This window comes from Papio anubis, chromosome 5 (genome assembly GCF_008728515.1).
Source record: "Papio anubis isolate 15944 chromosome 5, Panubis1.0, whole genome shotgun sequence".
In the NCBI taxonomy this organism is placed as follows: domain Eukaryota; kingdom Metazoa; phylum Chordata; class Mammalia; order Primates; family Cercopithecidae; genus Papio; species Papio anubis.
This window is the reverse complement of record NC_044980.1, coordinates 173,687,601-173,705,844: the sequence shown is the minus strand read 5'-3', so window position 1 is coordinate 173,705,844 and position 18,244 is coordinate 173,687,601. Positions and strand designations below refer to the sequence as shown.

The following is an 18,244-nucleotide window of genomic DNA, read 5'->3' as shown; positions in this document are numbered from 1 at the left end:
GTTCCCGTTTTGAAACCGGACAGTAACAGCTTTTTCCGTTTTTTTCTTCATTACTTCAAATTTATGACATCGGGTACTAGAACATCCTGCCGCTATCTCCACCTGGTTACAGAGGTGCGCGGAGGAAAGGACGTCTACACCGTTGCCTTCCCGCCTCGACCATCGCCACCTAGGAAGGACTGAACCCACCTCACTTGCTGTAGACACCAGGGCTGACGACCTTGGCGCAGAGCCCGTCCACTGGAGGGCTGTGCGCTGCCAAATGGAATCTCTGATCCCGCGCAAGCGTGGGGCGACGGTGAGTTCCAACGATTTTTTTTTTTTTGAAACCCGTTGGGAAAAGGGGCGCAGTCTCAACAAGCTGGGATTCGAACCCACGTCTCCGAAGCGACTGGGGCCTGGATCCAGGACCTTAGAATGGCTCAGCCACACTACCTTCTTCGTCGGGTCTGCTTGTGTATTTTCCTTCCGTGTACAGCGTCCCCAGGATCCCTAGAGCAGCAGGGCACTGGGGCGAATCCACAGGGCATTGCAGAACAATCGCACCTTCCAGCAGGATTTCCTGGGCCAGAGGCGCCGGCTGGGAATCCGCTCCACGAGCGCCCTCACAGAGAAGATATGCGAAGCGCAGGCCTAAGAATCTGCTTTGGGAGGGTCACTTAGGAAGTCGCTGCAGCCGACCCCCTTTGCGGAGTGGACATGAGAACAGGAGAAGCCTTCTACACTCTCACTTAAAAAGGAAACACGAAAGACCAGATGCGGTGGCTCACGCCGGTAAGCGCAGCACTTTGGGAGGCCGAGGCCGGCGGATCACTTGGGTTTAGAAGTTTGAGACCAGCCTGGGCAGCATGGGGAAACCCTGTGTCTGTGAAAAATACAAAAGTTATTGTATTTTTACAATAACCCGCTTGAACCCTGGAGGCGAAGGCTGCAGTGAGCCGAGATCGCGCCATTGCCATCCGCCTGGGTGACAGAGCGACACTCCATCTCAAAATAATAATAATAATGACAACAAACTGTGAGCATTAATGATTTTATGAATTTTAAAAAACAGAAAAACCCTGTACATCCATTCCATTCCTTTTTTTTTTTTTTTTTTTTCCTTCTGTGAAATGTGTTCCCGAGTAGATGTTAAGCTCTGACACCAGGACCTTCAGGTGTCGGATAAAGAGCATTGTTTTTGCAAAAGTACCCGTGATTACTCAGATCTTTTGCTTGACTTCAAAAACATCTAATCCTCCTGACAGAGTCTTCACAGAGAACTGTTGGTTTGTGGTGAGGTCCAACTTACTTTTTTTTTTTTTTTTCCTGGTGTCAAGTCAAAGAACTCTTCACCCAGCTCTAGGTCTAGATTTTCTCCTATGTCTTTTTGAAGTTGTATAGTTTTAAATGTGACAGTCAAGCCCACCGTCTCCTTTGGGTTCATTTTTGTCTCAGCTGCGAGGCTCTGCTAAGGTTCATTAGTTTGGCCTATGGCTGCTCCAGCACTGTTTGGTGAAAACGCGATCCTTTCTCCGTTGGATTGCTTTTGCTTTTTTTGTTGTTGTTGTTATGAGACGGATTCTCCCTGTGTTGCCCAGGCTGGAGTGAGTGGCGCGATCTCGGCTCACTAGAAGCTCCGCCTCCCGGGTTCCCGCCATTCTCCTGCTTCAGCCTCCTGAGTATCTGGGACTACAGGCGCCGCCACCTCACCTGGCTAGTGTTTTTGTATTTTTAGTAGAGACGGGGTTTCCTCGTGTTAGCCAGGATGGTCTCGATCTCCTGACCTCGTGATCCGCCCGCCTCAGCCTCCCAAAGTGCTGAGATTACAGGCGTGAGCCACGGCGCCCGGCCGGCCCTGGTTTTTTTTTTTTTTTTTTTTTTTTTTTTTTTAATCTTTCTTTAAAGTGAGAGTGTAGGAGGCTTCCCCATCACTCACGCTGGCTCCCCAAAGACAGCCGATGTGGGTGACTCTCTGAGTGACCCCCAAAGCAGATCCTGGGGCCTGTGCTTCGCGAGTCCTCTGTGCCCGGGCGCTGGTGGAACTTTTTCCCATCTGGGTCCTCTGGCCCAGCGAATCCTGCTGGAAGGCGTTGGTTCTGCCATGCCCTGCAGATTCGCCCCAATGCCTTGTTGGCTCGGGGACCCTAGCGATGTTGTATAAAGAAGGGAAATATGTAAGTACACCGTCGCGAAAAAGAGAGCTAAGGCCGAGCGGTCTAAGGCGCTAGATTAAGGCTGCAGTGTCTTCGGATGCATAGGTTCGAATCCCACCACTACAATCTTTTTGTGATTTCTCCATTTTGTCCTCCCATGGGTTACAAAACGTTGGAACTCGCTTTGGGCCCCACGCTTTCTCAGGATCTGGATTCCATTTGTCAGCGCGCAGCCGTCCAGTGGACGGGCTTTGTGCGAAGTTTGTCGGCGCTGCTGTCCAGAGCAAGTGAGGTGGGTTCAGTTCTTCCCAGGTGCCAACAGTTGAGGTACCACCTGGGGTGCCTCAACCGTTGAGGAAAGGCAACGGTATAAATACCCTTGATGGCCTGTTCTCCGTAACCAGGTGGAGATAGTGGTGGGGTGTTCCAGGCTAGCTATCTGTGTAATTAACTTGAAGTAGTGAGGTGAAAAATAGAAAGTGCTGTTTCCGCCCGGTTTCGAACCGGGGACCTTTCGCGTGTTAGGCGAACGTGATAACCACTACACTACGGAAACCTGCTTGGGTTTCCCGGCCCATCACAATGAGGCACGACAACGGGCCCTATTTGATTTCTCACGGTGATTCTGAGCTTCCTCCATGCGTCCCTTTGAGCTTAGCTAATGGGCATAAGCACACAAGAAAAGCACTTGGAAGGCTGAGACGGATGGACGGCTGGAGCCCAGGAGGTCGAGGCTGCACTAAGCTATGTTTGCGCCACTGCACTCCAGCCTGGGAGACAGAGCAAGACTGTCTCGAAAGAGAGAAAAGAAAGAAAAAGCGCGCGCGAGAGAGAGACAAGAAAAGGGAATTTTCATGCCCGACGTGGTGGCATAAGTGGGCATGGGAGTCCTGAGAGAAGCTGTGGTGACGACCTCAGAGAGACGCGAGGTAGTCGAACTGTCTGGGGTTGACAGTGGGCATGGGGTTGAAGAGCAGGGGCGCGCTGGCACCGTTTTCTAAGAGAAGAGACTTTCAGAAGAAGCTGCTTGGAGAATATGAGGCCATGAGTTCGTGAGTGGAGCTGGAGCTTGTGGGCCTGGAGAAATTGGAGTGGAATGAAAGAGGAACTAGCCCACAACACCATTTTCACTGTTCCATTGTTTGGTAGAGCTCTCGATTATCCAAGCAGCCACTGCCGTTGGATATTTAGGTTAATTTCCTCCCATCAACACTGTGCAAGCGTTGTGAGGCTCCCTCCGTGGCAGCATTTGGTACTTTTCACGTATTACGATGATTATTTTTTAACTTCTAGCCATTCGTCTGGGTACGTAGTATTTCCTCATGGTTTAAGTTTGCATTTAGCTGATGAGGAAAGATGATAAGCACTTTTTCATGTGTATGACTCATTTTTTTTTATCTTCCATTGTGAGGTGTCTCTTAAATATCTTCCATTAAACACAAAGAATCAAAAAACAAACAACCAAAACTGGCCTGGCGGCGGCTCACACCTGTAATCCCAGCACTTTGGGATGGCGAGGCGGGTAGGTCGTTTGATCCGATGAGTTCAAGGCCAGTCTGGGCAACATATTGGGACACCATGTCTACAGAAACTCCCAAAATTAGCCAGGAGTGGTGGCACACACCTGTAGTTCCTGTAACTATTCGGGAGGCTAAGGCGGGAGTATCATTTGAGCCTGGGAGATTGAGGCTGGAGTAAGCAGAGATGTCACTGCGGCACTGCTGCCAGGACAACAGAGCAAGACCCTGTTCCAAACACAAACACACACACACATACACACACACACACACACCCCAAACACTCTCCTATTTTTTTTTTCTTTTAATCTGGAAACTTTTAAATTTTAGCTTGCATGTTTAAGTGTAAATTCTATTTCATATTAATTTTTTTGTTGTAGTATGAAGTCGGGATTAAGGTTAATTTCTTTCCCCTGTGGAGATTCCATTGTTCCTGAACCAATTGTCCCCAAAGACATTATTTCCACATTGAATTGCTTTGGTACCTTTGGTGAAAATCAAATAACTGTATATGTGGACCCTAATATTTTTGTTCATTTTTCAGTTAAACATTTCAAATAGGCCAGGCATGGTGGCTCACCCCTGTAATCCCAGGGCTTTGCTAGGTTGAGGCAGGAGGACTGCTTAAGGCCAGGAGTTGGACACTAGCCTGTGCAACATAGTAAGATCACATCTCTACAACAAACAAACAAACAAACAAACAAAGTTAGCTGGGCATGGTAGTGCTTGCTTGTAGTCCCACCTAGTTGGGAGGCTGAGGCAGGAAGATTGCTTGGACTCAGGAGTCCAAGGCTGCAGTGAACTGTAATCACTCCAGTGCACTGCTTCTTGGATGACAGAGTGAATCCCTGTCTCCAGATAAATAAGTAAGTAAGTAAATAAATAAACAAATGTTTACATTGTGTGAATATTCCATTTTTCTATCCATTTATCAATGGATGCTCATTTATGTTTTTTTCCACTACTTATTTTATTTTATTTCGAGATGGAGTCTTGCTCTGTCACCAGGCTGGATTGCAGTGGTGCATTCTTGGCTCACTGCAATCTCTGCCTCCCGGGTTCAAACAATTCCCGTGCTTCAGCCTGCAGAGTAGCTGGGACTACAGGCGTGCGCCACGACCCCTGACTCATTTTTTGTTTTATTTGTAGAGACGGAGTTTCAGCAAGTTGGCCAGGATTTCTCCATCTCCTGACCTTGTGATTCGCTTGCCTCAGCCTCCCAAAGTGCTGGAATTACAGGCGTGAGCCACCGTGCCCAGCCTATTTGTTTATTTATTTTAAGATAGGTTCTCACTCTGTTATCCAGGCTGGAGAACAGTGGTGCCGTGACAGCTGACTGCAACCTCTGCCTCCTTGTTTCAAGTGATCCTCCCACCTCAGCCTCACAAGTAGCTGGGACCATAGGTGCCCACCACCAGATGTGGCTGCTTTTTGTATTTTTTTGTAGACAGGTTCACTATGTTGCCCAGGCTGGTCTAAAACTCTTGGCCTCCAGCAGCTCACCCGCCTTGGCTTCCCAAAGTGCTGGGATTACAGGTGTGAGTCACCTTGCCCACCCTTCTTTGCACTTTTTTGCTATGATGAATAATGATCCTATGAACATTTTGTGTACAATTTTTTACATGAACACATGTTTTCAGCTCTTTTTCATGTATACCTAGGAGTGGAATTGATGGATTGTATAGTAACCCTATGTTTAACTTTTTGGTATAGCAAAGTGAAACTTGAAACTAGCAATTCCACTACTACTGTTTATTTATATGACATTTCCAGAAAAAGCAGATTAAAACAGAGAGAAAGCAGATCACTTCTGTCTAGGGCTGAGGTCGAGACCAGGGTTGGCTGCAGATGGGCATGCTGGGAATTTTTCTGGCAAAGGAACTGTCCTAAAAGTGGATTGTAGTGATGGTTGCAGAACCCTACGCAGTGATTAAAAATCATTGAACTGTATATTTACAATGAGTGGACTTTATTGTATTGAATTGTACCCCAATAAAGCTGTAATAGAATGCTGAACCATAAAAACAAACCCCCAAACACAGCAACAGGCAGTTAGTGTTTCCCTGGGATCAGCTCAGGTGACAGTTGCATTGTGCAAAATGATTCCTCTGACCCAGAGTGTAATTAATGTTTACATAATGCTTTACCGCAGCCTTGGAGGGCAGGTAACTTGCACCTTGAAACTTGAAGGTCTTGCTAGTGTCGCTTGTAATCAAGGTAAAGTCGTTGTATAAATAATCAAGATGTGAGTAAATTTACGGAGATGCCAAGTAAATGAAGGAGGTGACCCACCACGGCGAGACTGAATCCGGGAGGGGCGTGACGGAAGTCATCCAATCCAAAACCGTCGGAATAGAGACCTTGCCAATGGATGGTTTAAAAAACTAAAAATGCATGTCACAGAAACGAAACGAGCATCCGTTATAGGATCAAGTTTATGGTCAACACGGGGACGTCCACCCAATAGTGTGTGTCTGCAGGAGGCGCAGATGTGTGCTGCTGTGTTTTGGGTGTGATGTGCAAAGTACTGGTCCTTGAGGAGATGGGGGCTCTGGCTTTTATTTTCCACAGCTGTCTTTTTGAATCTAGAAGACAAAAGCTTCTGTTGATGAGCGCTCCGGGCTGCAGGAGGGTCGTGGTGTTGAGTGTGCTGGCCCTCTGCAGGGGCCGCCTGTGTGTGTGTGGTGGGGGTGGTCAGCTCCTGCGCTGGCTGTCAGGGTGCGAGTTACACAACCCCTGGAGGTGGCAGTTCCTCGTCTGTAGAATGGGATGAGAGCAGCGCCTTCTTAGCAGGTGTGGATGACGAGGTTGTGAGCACCAACACGCTAATTCAGGTAAGACTGAAGAAACACTCACTGAATTTACAGCTGTGCCAAGGCAGCTCAGTTCCAGGGCCAGGGACACAGCATGGGGGACACAAAACGGACGGATCCTGCTTCCCAGAGGGGAAGGGTGGGGGTGAGGTACAAGGGAAGACCGAGTCCGCACAGGCGGACAACGGTGGACGGCACTGCGCGATGGAGAGGGGCCTCCGCCCCGGGAGATGTGGAAGAGGCGGCGCGAGGGCGCACGGAGCTGCAAGGGAAAGGCGGGTGCCGGGGCTGCAGGGGCGGAGCAGGAGGCTGGGCGAGGGCCAGGCGTACTCCCCAGCAGCGGCAGGAAGGAGACAAACCTGGATAGTGGGCCCGTTTGCCTCGGCTTCTCGTTTGTGTTCCAGAAGAGACCGCGTTCAGCCCCATCTCAGCGGCTCCCGGGAGGGAGCGCAGGCCGCGCTGGACCCGCTCCTAGTCCTCGGCTCCCGCCTTGGGAGCAGCGGCCTCTGCCTCCCTTTCCAGGCCCGCGCCTCCCTCCAGCGCTCGGTATCGGGAGAGTTTCTATCAGGGATTCAAGGAACCGCCTCTGGGCTGCCGCGGAGCGGGGACATCCCTTGGGAAACGCAGCGCGTCCCCTGGTAGCGCCCAGGAACTTTCCGAGCCTGCGAGTCCGCTCGCGGGAGACCCCCAGGCCGACGCCGGCCCAGCTCGCTCGCAGCTCGCGCGCCCGGGGAGAGGACCTGGAGCCCCCGCGGCTGGGCGAAGCCGGGGTCCCTGCACCTTCCCGCCACGGCTCCAGGGAGACCGGCCCGGCGCGCCTGAGCGCAGGGCGGCGCCGCTGTCCCCTCGCAGGAGCGGGAACTGCCTCTTTCTTCTGGACCTCTCCTCTGCCAGGGGTGGGGGTGGTACTGTCGCCCTGGTAGCCCCTACACAGCCCTAGACGCCGCCTCCCCGGATGGGCCAGCTATTGGGGAAATCCATCGGGGCCACCCCCTCTCAGGACTGGTCTGAGCACAGACAGCCCGCGTGCTCCTTGGTTTCCCAAACCCACCTGAGTGTAACTCTGTCCTGGATGGGGTGAGGCCGGAGCTCAGAGAGGGACAGCGGTGTGAAGAGCTGCGGTGGTGGCATCTTCCCTCGGGCTTTCTGGAGAAGGCGCCTCTGAGCGGATGGGGCTTCAGACCGGGCTCCCTGTGAGCTGTGAGCCTGTGTGGGCAGCAGCCAGCCAGGCAGCCCTTCACCTGTGACTGGGAGGTCGCGCTGGGCTTGGGTTTCCTGGAGGTTTCACCCTGGGCATGGGCCTGGGAGTGCCAGGGCCGTCTGTGAAGACGTCTGGAGGAGTTTCCTAGGGCTGCCAGAACAAAATAGCCCGGCCTGGGGCTTCGACAACAGATGGTCGTTTTCTCCCAGGTCTGAGGCTGCGAGTCCGAGATCAGGGCACCAGGAGGATTGTTTCTGCGGAGGCTTCTCTTTTTGGCCTGCAGGTGGCCGCCTTCTCTCTGTGTCCACACGTGGTGTTTTGTCTGTGCACCTGCACCCATGATGGCCCCGTGTGTCCACATTTCCTCTTCTTCTAAGGACATCAGTCAGGTTGGGTTGGGGTCCACCATAGTGACCTCATTTTAGTGTGACCACCTCTTTAAAAGCCCTATGTCCAAATACAGTCACATTTTGAGGTAAAGAGGGTTGGAGTGCTAAGATGAATTTTGAGGGAAACACGATTCCACCATAGTAAGACCTTTCAGCCCTGAGATCTCCAGGTGAACAGAAAGGCAGAGTCCAAACTGCAAATGGAGGCTCTGGGGTGTTCAAAAGTGTCACCTGTAGGCTGGAGGTGGGAGGAAGTGATCTTCTGGGGCTGCTTGGCTGGTTGTTCCAATGCGTCCAGGAGGAGAAGCCGGGTTGGCGCTGCCTTTCCCCATTTGGAAAGCCATCTGGATTCATTTCCAGTGTTGTGTGTTTCTGGAGGCGATGCATACCCAGGCTCTGGGCACAGTTTGGGGACCTGCTCTGTGACCACAGGCCAGCCACTCCCATCTCAGTCTGTTTTCACATCAACAAGATGAGGGTGAATGAGATGATCTCAAGGGTCCCTGCTGGCTCTAAACTCTCAGCTTTCCTGTCCCTGAGATTCGTCCTGTTTCTAAGATCTCTGCTGAATATCCCGCCCCTCAGCAGAGTGAGGAAGCCAAGATGTCGGGTTTCTTCTGGGCTGTCCTTCAGTACAGGTGGTAGCTGTAACCCGTGTGACTGAGATGTAAGCACCCACCCCAAACGCCTCTGCCGGCATCCCCCCTGGCACGGCTCTTCCTGACTCCTTGACCCCTAAAGCCTTGGGCCTGGGCCACAGCAGGAGCTCACAGCTGTCTGTCATCAGAGTCATTCCACCGCTGGCTCAGCTGCCTGGTGGGCAGCCACACTGTCTCAGAAGGACCCTAGGTTCCAGAAGACAGAGGGGCTCCTGGGCAGACTGGGCCCTGCTTACTCCTCCCCAGGACACAGAGTCTGCAGCACAGAAAAGCCATTGTCACTACTTGCTGGCCCAAGAAGATGAGAGCTCAAGGAGCAAAAAGATAGATTGTATAAATTGTCACATGTCCCCGGAGGGGGGCCTCTCTGGGGTCACTTGGTCAAATGCCCACAGCGTCTTCTGGGGAAACCAGGAGTTGAAGGCTGTGCTGCCTGTGGGCCTCCCACTCTGCTCTAGTCTCTTGGGGGCTGGGGTGGGGTGAGGAGGTTCCTTATCTGTGTCCTATCTGGAACCTCTTTCCTCCTGATCATCGGACTCCAGGCCCTGAGTTTAAAACACTGGTTTTCCCCTCTCAGCAGGGGTAACTGGACTCCTGCATTCATTTCCACTCAGGATTGGCCTGCACAGGGCCCTTCTTTAGCTTTTAAACTTATCCATGTCTTTAAATTCATTTATCTGTTCCCTGCTGTGCGCACACTCATCCCCTCTCCCCACGTCTGCTGTGTGAGCAGGGCTGTGCTTGCCAGGGCACCTGGGTGTGTGAGGGTGTGGGCGCCTCTAGATGTCAATCTTGGGCACATCTCCCTTTTCCCCACTGGTCTCTGGGCTCATCCACATGGCTGCCCACCCCCAGTGACCATGCCCATCCTGGCCCCACCCCCAGTGACGATGCACGCCCTGCCCCCACCCCTGAGGGTTTCTTGGGGACATCCTAGGTGTGATCTCACTGGGTCTGGGCTGCCGTCTCCTCACTGCCTCCTAGGAAGCCCCAGCCTCTGCTTGCTTTTCAGTCATCAGGCTCTGGTTGCGTCTCCCACACATTCAGAACCAGCCTCTCCCCTCATCTGTCCCGGGCTCTTCCTCCTCCTGGAGCAGCCTCCCCAGCCTGCACCTAGCATGGGTTTGGGCAAATCTCCTGCTTCCTTCTGAGCTCAGGGCCTGGCATAGGCCGAAAACTTGGTCCACTCCCTGTGTGTCCCCTGCTCCCTGCAGTTCCGTGCTGGTGGGGCTGTGAGTGCGCGCCATGGCCAGGGTGCTACCATTGCGCTTTGCCATGTGTGGAGGGTGGGGTATCATCCTCGGGTGGCAGCTCAGGACCACAGAGACAGACGGCCCTGGAACACGCCTGCTGAGAGCACGGTTGCCTGCTCCAGAGAGTCCCAGACCTGCCTTCCTGGGTCACCCTCATGCAGGTCCCAGTCTGACAGTGACCACAGTGGGTCTTTGGGAGACAGGCAGACCTCCCAGCACCCCTGAAAGTTGGGCCTGGGGATGGGTGTGGGTTTGGGGGGGCCTTGCCCACGGGGACCTCAGGCCATGGGAATTTCCCAGCTGCAGCCCCTGCCCTGCAGTGCCCCCTGGCTCTGGGTGTGGCTTTTGAGGTCCCCACAATCGCACCCACCCTCTGCCTGCAGGTGTTTCCCACCACCCTCCCACGAGCCCCTTCCCCTCACCTCCCCCAGGCTGTCCTCAGCGGGGCCCCTGCTAATCCTCTCCGCAGTCAGTGGGAGCTCCCACCGGGTCCTCCTGGCCCAGCCCTCGCTGCCGCGACGCACCTCACTCTGTTTACGGTCACCAGCCCCCTGCAGTCCATGCTGTTATTACCCCACGTGACAGATGGGGACACTGAGGCACAGAGAGGCTGGCAGCCTTGCCAAGGGCAGCAGGAGGGAGGCAGGAGTAGTCTGGACCCCACTCCGCTCTCTCCTTCACCGGCACCAGATCTGTCTCTATGGCCACATCCCGGGCTATTTCAGACCAATACGACGGCACAGGTCACTTAAATAAAAAAGAAAACAAACAAATGTAAACACCTGCGCCCGTCCGGTGCTGCCCGTGCTCGCCTCTGATTGGGATCGAGGCTCTCTGCTGCCCTCCTGTGGCCGTTGGTTGTCCTGGGTGGGGACGGGCGCTGACCTCGGACAGCAGCGGATACTGATTCCTCCAGGGTCAGACTTGGGCGCGCAACGTGATCAGGACAGAGCTGAGCCCCGCGGTTATGGAGAGGCCAGCTTAGCTTTCATACATGTCACAAACACATACAGTCTTTCCAAATGGAGGTGTAGAGCAATTTTTAAATTTAAAATTCACGTTTTATTTTTATTTGTTCTAGAGATGGGGTTTCGCCATGTTGCCCAGGCTGGTCTCAAACTCCTGGGCTCAAGTGATCCTCCTGCCTCGCCTTCCCAAAGTGCTGGGATTGCAGACATGAGAAACCCTGCCCAGCTGAAATGGAACATTTCTAATTTGTAGAGACAGGCTCTGTCTGAGCTGCCCTGGCTGGCGCACAGTGACACTGCAATGTCTGACTCCTGGGCTCAAGGGATCCTTCCTCCTCAGCCTCCCATCATCAGCTGGGATTATAGGAATGAGCCGCCACACCTGGCTTCAAGCAATTTTTATATTCACACACACAGAACATGGACCTAACTGATTGCCAGGAAGATTTTTCACCTATGCCCCCAAACCACCCAATACAATGAATGGCAGTAGGCAAAACAAAAACAAAAACAAAAACAAAAAACTGGCCTTGAGCATTTTAAACTATTAGTTATAAGAAATGTCAGGTATACACAAAAGTGAAGCAAGTAACAAAAGCTCCCAGGTACCCTGGCAAGATTCTTGCTTCTTTTACTCTCCTGTGCTTTCACATGTATTTTCTTTTTATTTTTTGTTCATTTATTTATTCACTTATTTATTTTTGAGACAGGCTTCTGCTCTGTGGCCCAGGCTGGAGTGCAGTGGCACAATCATGGGTCACTGCAGCCTCAACCTCCTAAGCTCAGGCAATCCTCCCACCTCAGCCTCCCAAGGGACCATGCCTGGCTGATTTTTGTATTTTTTGTAGAGATGGGGTTTCACCACGTTGCCCAGGTTGGTCTCCAACTGCTAGGCTCAAGCAATCTTTCCACCTTGGCCTCAGCCTCCCAAAGTGCTTGGATTACAGATGTGTACACCGCACCTGCCCCCCCTCACACATATTTTCTTCCTGTTTATTATTTTCTTACAAATCTCTAACAATTGTAAATCTCTAAGTTTGCAGTTGCTCACACTGAGACTAGTTATGCAACTCTTGTTTCATAAGCGGTATTGGTTAGTGAATTGAATTGTGTGCCTGGACAGAAGAGGACCCTGTGGAAACTTTCTGTGACATAGAACTTACCACATTTTTGGGTGCTAGTGGTGTTCAGTAGATATTTTTCAATGGAATTACCTGGTCCTTGTGCAGGAAATGAATTAAGGACATGAAGTCTATGCCAATGAAATGCAATTAAAATGAAATGGGAATTCCTCCATCATGGGACTGGATAAGGCAAAGGCTGGTAAAACTTTTGCTTGGGTGACTGTGTCCAAAATTCTGCATCATGGAAGGGGCTGGATTAAGTTTGCTCTAAATTTTCTTCCAGTCTCGGGGTTCCGTGGCTATAAACAGTTCTGGTTGCAACGCTCAGGTACTTATGGTTTGAGGGGTGCAAAATCGTAGAGAAATCTGAGGTTAATCAGGGATGCTTCCTGGAAGAGGAGAATTTGGGGCAAATTGAAATTTGTACAAGGCAAAAAGATACGATGAGAATGAGGAGAATACACAGAAAGATATTTGATATTATAGAGTTGAAATTAATTTGGTAGGTTGAGCATTACCTAAGTGATATCAGCAAGTGGTCACAGAATACACTAAGATTCATTTACATAATGGATGTAAATTTTACATTTACATAATGGAAAATCTTGCAGCCCCATGACTAAAGAAAGTTACTTCTATTTTCACCAGTCCTTGGAGACACCTCCTGAGGAAAACTGGATGATGAGGCAGGGACTTACCGATCTGAGCCGCAGCTTCCTGTCCTGTAAAATGGGCATCATATTTTCACCACAGAATGTTTTCTGTGAGAATTAAGCTGAGTGGACAATCTAAAGTCATCTCCCATGGTAGGCCCTGGGTGCCACCTTCCTCCACCTCTCCAAAGCCCAGCAAACACCTCCCTGGGCTTTAGTCTAATCCTGAGGCCCAGTTCTGGCCTCTTTTCTCTCTGCCTTCAATGGAGATGATTTTTTTTTTTCATGAAAAGAGAATCCTACTGCCAATAAGGACAGGTACAGAGCTTGGAAGGATGGATACAAGTCCTGCAAATAGTTCAAACCGAAATACTGAAAATCAGTTTTCAAATAGCAGATGAAATTCTGCCACCATGCTCCAGTCTTCATTCCCCAAAGGGGAAGCAGTTCAGCCAGTTTCTTCCTTATGACGCTTGAGCTTGACACAGAGCGCTTGACACTGCTGGGGCGTGGTGAGGAGACAGTAGGCTCGGGGAATTTCCACTGAATACACAAGCAAGCACGTCTCTACCCTGTCCCTCATCATCTCAAAGACAACTTGTATGCTTTTAATACGTCTTTATGACGTTCCCAGTGGGAAGAGTAGACATTCTCCAAAGAGAACTATAAAGGCTTATTTTCTGTCATCTGTAAGTTGTTTATCTAAGACCCTAGTGCTGGGCTATAACTGGTGTGAGACATCATGTAAACATCATACAGGTGGGGTCTATATGTCTATACATAGATCATAGAGCGATGTCTCCCACAGAGTAAGCACAGAATAAAACATTAGCAAGGAGAGTTAGGAGGCTCAGCTCAACGTCTTCTCCTAGTAGAAATAATTCCAATTTTAAATAAGGAGTGACAGCAATCCCAATGCCTTATTTCTGCACAGTGCTGGTTTACAACGTCCTATATTCATTGTCAATGTGTAGCACAAAATAACTAGTACACAAAAGATTGGGGGGAAAATTGTTTTTTCATCAGAAAAAAAGTGCTGATGTTGGCTGTGCGTGGTGGCTCACGCCTGTAACCTCAGCACTCTGGAAGGCGGATTGCTTGAGTCCAGGAGTTCCGGAAAACACTATCTCTACAACAATAGTGAATCCCTTACTAAAATATTCATCAGGTGTGGGGCATGCACCTGTATCCCAGTTACTCAGGAGGCTGAGTTGGAGACTCACCTGAGCCCAGGAGATCAAGGCTGCAATGAGCCGAGATTGTGTCACTGCACTCTAGCCTGGGTGACAGAGTAAGACCCTGAAAAAAAAAAAAAGAAAGAAAGAGAGAGAGAAAGAAAGAGAAAGAGAGAAAGAAAGAAAAAAGAAAGAAAGAAAGGAAAAGAAAGAAGAAAGAAAAAGAAAGGAAAGAAAGAAAGAAGAAAGAAAGAAGAAAGGAAGGAAGGAAGGAAGGAAGGAAGGAAGAAAGAAAGGAAAGAAAGAAAGAAAGAAAGAAAGAAAGAGAACGAACAAACTGATGTAGTGTTTAAAAAGACCTTCCAAGTCTGCGGGTGTCACAATCCTCATTATTAATGAGGAAGCCAAGACTGAAAATGACAGAATTATTAACCCAACATTCCCAGAGCCAAGAGATGGCAGAGCCAGGCACTGGATGCCCTGGGTTCAGTGCTGGCTGCCAATCCTACAGCGGTCCAGCCCCTTCCTCAGTGCCCCCATCACCTCCCGGTTCCTCAAGCTGTAAATGAGGGGGTTGAGCATAGGAGTAAGGACCGTGTAGAAGACAGAGGCCACCTTGTCATGGCTGGGGGGCCGGTAGCGCCTAGGCCTCAGGTAGATGAACATGGCTGCCCCATAGAAGAGGGTGACAGCTGTCAGGTGGGAAGAGCAGGTGGCCAGAGCCTTTTTCCAGGCCTGAGCAGAGCGCATTCGCAGCACAGCCCCTAGGATGCAAGCATAGGAGGCCACGATGATGGAGAATGGGAAGAGAAGCATGAAGACACAGCAAGCAAATATCACCTTCTCAAACAGGGACGTGTCCACACAGGCCAGCTTCAATAAGGATAGCATCTCACAGAAGAAATGGTTCACCTTCCTCAAGCCACAGTAGGGGAAGCTCATTACTACCACCATCTGGATCAAGCCATCGATTATCCCAAAGGCCCAGGAGCTCCCAGTAATCTGGAGACAGACCTTCTGATTCATGAGGATGGGATAGTGAAGTGGGTGGCTAACGGCCACATAGCGGTCATAAGCCATGAGTCCCAGTAAGAGCCCCTCAGAGCCCACAAGACAGACAAAGAGGCCAATTTGTATGCCACAGCCCACAAAGGAGATGGACTTCCTGCCAGACAGGAAGTTGGCTGCCATCTTTGGCACATTGATACAGACCAACATGAGGTCCATGAGGGAGAGCTGGCTGAGGAAGAAGTACATGGGGGTGTGAAGTTGAGGGTCCATGTAGATGAGGAAGATGAGGAGGATGTTCCCACAGAGGGCCACTGTGAAGACCACCATCACTGCAGAGAAGAGGACAAGGTCAGCAGTACTGTGGGAGAAGATGCCCAGGAGGATGAAGTCATTTGTGGATGATTGGTTCGCCCATGTCTCCATGGCTCAGTTTTTGTTCCTGGTCACCTGAGAATACGAAAAACATGTGCTAGATTGACTGACATCTCTTTATAGACCTCTGCTGCTATGTCTTTAGTCACTTATTTTGTGTGCGACTCATTAGATCTGAACAACTGAAGCTTTGGAACACAATAGGGGACACTCCTTCGTATCTCCCTAACGTAGCAGTAGGGGCCCTCCTGGCTCCTAGAATTGAACTGTGTATACGTGCTGTATGTATCCTTACCACAAAAACAAGAACTGAGTTGTTTCATGTGTCAGAGACCTTCAGACAACCCCCTTCAGCAGGCAAAGTCTTGGCTGTACCATATGACACCGAATCTTTTATTTATTTGTTTATTTTTGAGACGGAGTCTCGTTCTGTTGCCCAGGCTGGAGTGCAGAGGCGCGATCTCGGCTCAAGTCCACTTCTGCCACGAAGGGCCCCCACCTGACCCCGCCAGGCGATCCCTTCCCATACACATGGCACCTCTTTGGCACAATGCTTGTGTTGCTGAGGGCTGCGGCTGGGGTCACGACAGCCTCCTGATTGGTCCCTGGCTTCACCCAGCAGACTAAGGGCGAAGGCGTCGCCTGCAGCTTAAGCCAGGTGGTGTCAGTCTTGTGCTCAGGATATGCCACTGGCTCCCAGCGCACTCCCAGCAAGGGCCAATGTCCTTCCAGGATCCCCCGACTCCCCCTCCCGCAGCTGCCTGCCCTCACCCCTGACTCCGGGGGTCTCATCTGCCAAGGCGCTTTTATTATTATTTTCTTCCTGGAATGAGCCAGACGCATCTGACCTTAGGACCTTTCCTTCTCCGTCTGCACAGAGCATCTTCCCCACTCGCCTACCCTCCCTCAGGTCTCCCCCACATGTCTTCTGCTCATTGAGAACTTTGCTGCAAAGCCCCCCATGCTGCCCTCCTTCCCTGCTTGCTTTCACTCCGCAGCTCTCATCACCCCCGATACTCTGCGTGCTTATCTAGTGGGGCGCTTTTTCTGTTGTGGAGACAGGGTGGTCCAGGGTGGGGTGTGGTGGTGTGATCAAGGCTCACTGTAAGTTGCACCTCCTGGGCTCAAGTAATCCTCCCACCTCAGCCGCCCGAGTAGCTGGGACCACAGGTGCGTACCACCATGCTCAGCTAATTTTTTAATTTTTTGTGAAGATGGGGGGGTCTCCTTATGTTTCCCAGGCTGACCTTGAACTCCTGATCTCAAGCAATCCTCCTGCCTCAGCCTCCCACAGTGCTGGGATTCCAGGAGTGAGCCACTGCACCCAGCCCTGTGGTTTTTGAATCGTCAGCTCTATTCCACTGGCTGAGTGTCCTGAGAGCAGCGAGCTCCTGCCTGGTTTGCTCTCTGCTCTATCTCTAAGACGGTCCCACGGTGAGATACTCAGTTGCATGTTAACTAAGTAAAACAATACCCTTGAAGTGAAATGCAGCTGCAGTTTCCATGTTCTGAAAGCAGAGGATTTCCCCTTTACTTGGGGGAGAGCTTTCTCCTGACCCGAGTGTAGCAGAGGTCAGTGCTAGCTTCCTTCCCGTGTAGAACTGTGAGTGCCAGCGCATGTCTTCAGTTTACAAAAGACAAGGGTGAGAGGCACAAATACAAGACAGTTGCATGCAGATGTATTCAGGTCTTTTTCTTGCTACAAAGACAAAATGAGGCCATTCCATAGGACATGTTCTTTGTGCAAAGACCTGGAGTAATGTCCTCAACTCTTACGCACCTGCCCAGGTGCAGAGGCTTGGATTTAGCCACTTGAGCTGTGTCCCACAGAGTGGAGCATGACTTGTGCCCCAGAAGATGTGCCCAGGGGTCTTTGCCACCACCAACACCTACGTATGATGTGGTGGGGGTTTTCTATAGAAGCAAACTGCTGTTCCCACAGTCTTCAAACACCATCTTGGCCATATGGACCCGAGGTCCAACCAACCAGCAAAACAAACCAGGTCCCCCAGAAATTCACAGCAGAAGTTCCCCTTCCTGTCTGCAGATGCCCAGCCCTACTACCGTGTACAGAGGCACAGGCCACCTGCACCTTCAGAGACATGCGTTCTGTCTGTTTCTGATTCTCTCTCTCTCTCTGTCCATCTCTCTCTTCCTTTCCCTCCATGTTTACATCCCTGTGTCTCTTCAGAAATGCTTATAGCACATCTATGTAACAAGTGACTCTCTCTAGAAAGAAGTTTTCTTTGCAGAAACTGAAAATAGACAGAAAACTGGAAAGGGCATCTGAAGCCATGGGTCCAAGACCCAGCCCGGCTGCCAGCTACTGTGGGCCGTGTCCATCTCTCTGTGACTCCGCAGACATAGCTGTGTCCGCCGTGGAAGGAGGATAATTGTGGCATGCCTCTGAGCCTCTGATGAGGGGGTTTATGTGGGGTTTCCAGGACAGGTTCTGCAGATGTAACTCGTACAATTCTATGTGGGTCACTAAGGACATTTGTCTCCCTCTCCGGGATGGCTTCCTTGAACTCAGATTCTTACACCCACTGTGTACTCAGCATCCCCCCAGATGGCCAGTGGGGCTGTTCTGCCCGAAGAGGCCAAGCAGAGCTGTTGGTCTGCCCCGGAGAAACACTTGTCCTGTCCTCCTTCCCAGCTCGGTTAAAGACAGGTCTGTCCAGCTGCCCAGGTCACAGCACTTGGATTATTCTGGAGTCTTCTCCTCTCACACACACATCCCAACCACTGGAAACCTCTGCTGGCTTTTCTTCCAAAACATATCCACCCCACATATCCACCCCTGACCGTCGCTCACCCCTGCCAGCCCCTGCCTGGCCACACCATCTTTGCAGCTGCCCTGGAGGACGGCACGGGTCCCCAACTGGACTTGCCTCCTAAGTCCTCTCTAGTCCCCCACCCCTGCAAAAATAAAGCCAACAAACTTCCAGAGGAAATGCAAGACCTCATCCGCAGG

The 18,244-nt window shown here is 51.1% G+C and overlaps 1 protein-coding gene and 1 non-coding gene across 2 annotated transcripts; both read right to left on the bottom strand.

Moving 5' to 3' along the window:
* Positions 1-2,618: 2,618 nt before the first annotated feature.
* On the bottom strand, positions 2,619-2,691 carry TRNAV-AAC. The gene has a single exon. It is a non-coding gene; the product is annotated as a tRNA-Val (tRNA).
* Positions 2,692-14,228: 11,537 nt separating this feature from the next.
* LOC101002707 (olfactory receptor 2V2) lies at positions 14,229-16,360 on the bottom strand. The gene has a single exon (XM_003900655.3). The coding sequence runs from the start codon at positions 15,319-15,321 to the stop codon at positions 14,374-14,376; it is 948 nt and encodes a 315-aa protein (XP_003900704.2). The 5' UTR covers positions 15,322-16,360; the 3' UTR covers positions 14,229-14,373.
* Positions 16,361-18,244: the final 1,884 nt, after the last annotated feature.

Bases quoted from the DNA above. Each gene is read 5' to 3' on its own strand.
- LOC101002707 (XM_003900655.3), bottom strand. From the start codon at position 15,321: ATGGAGACATGGGCGAACCAATCATCCACAAATGACTTCATCCTCCTG.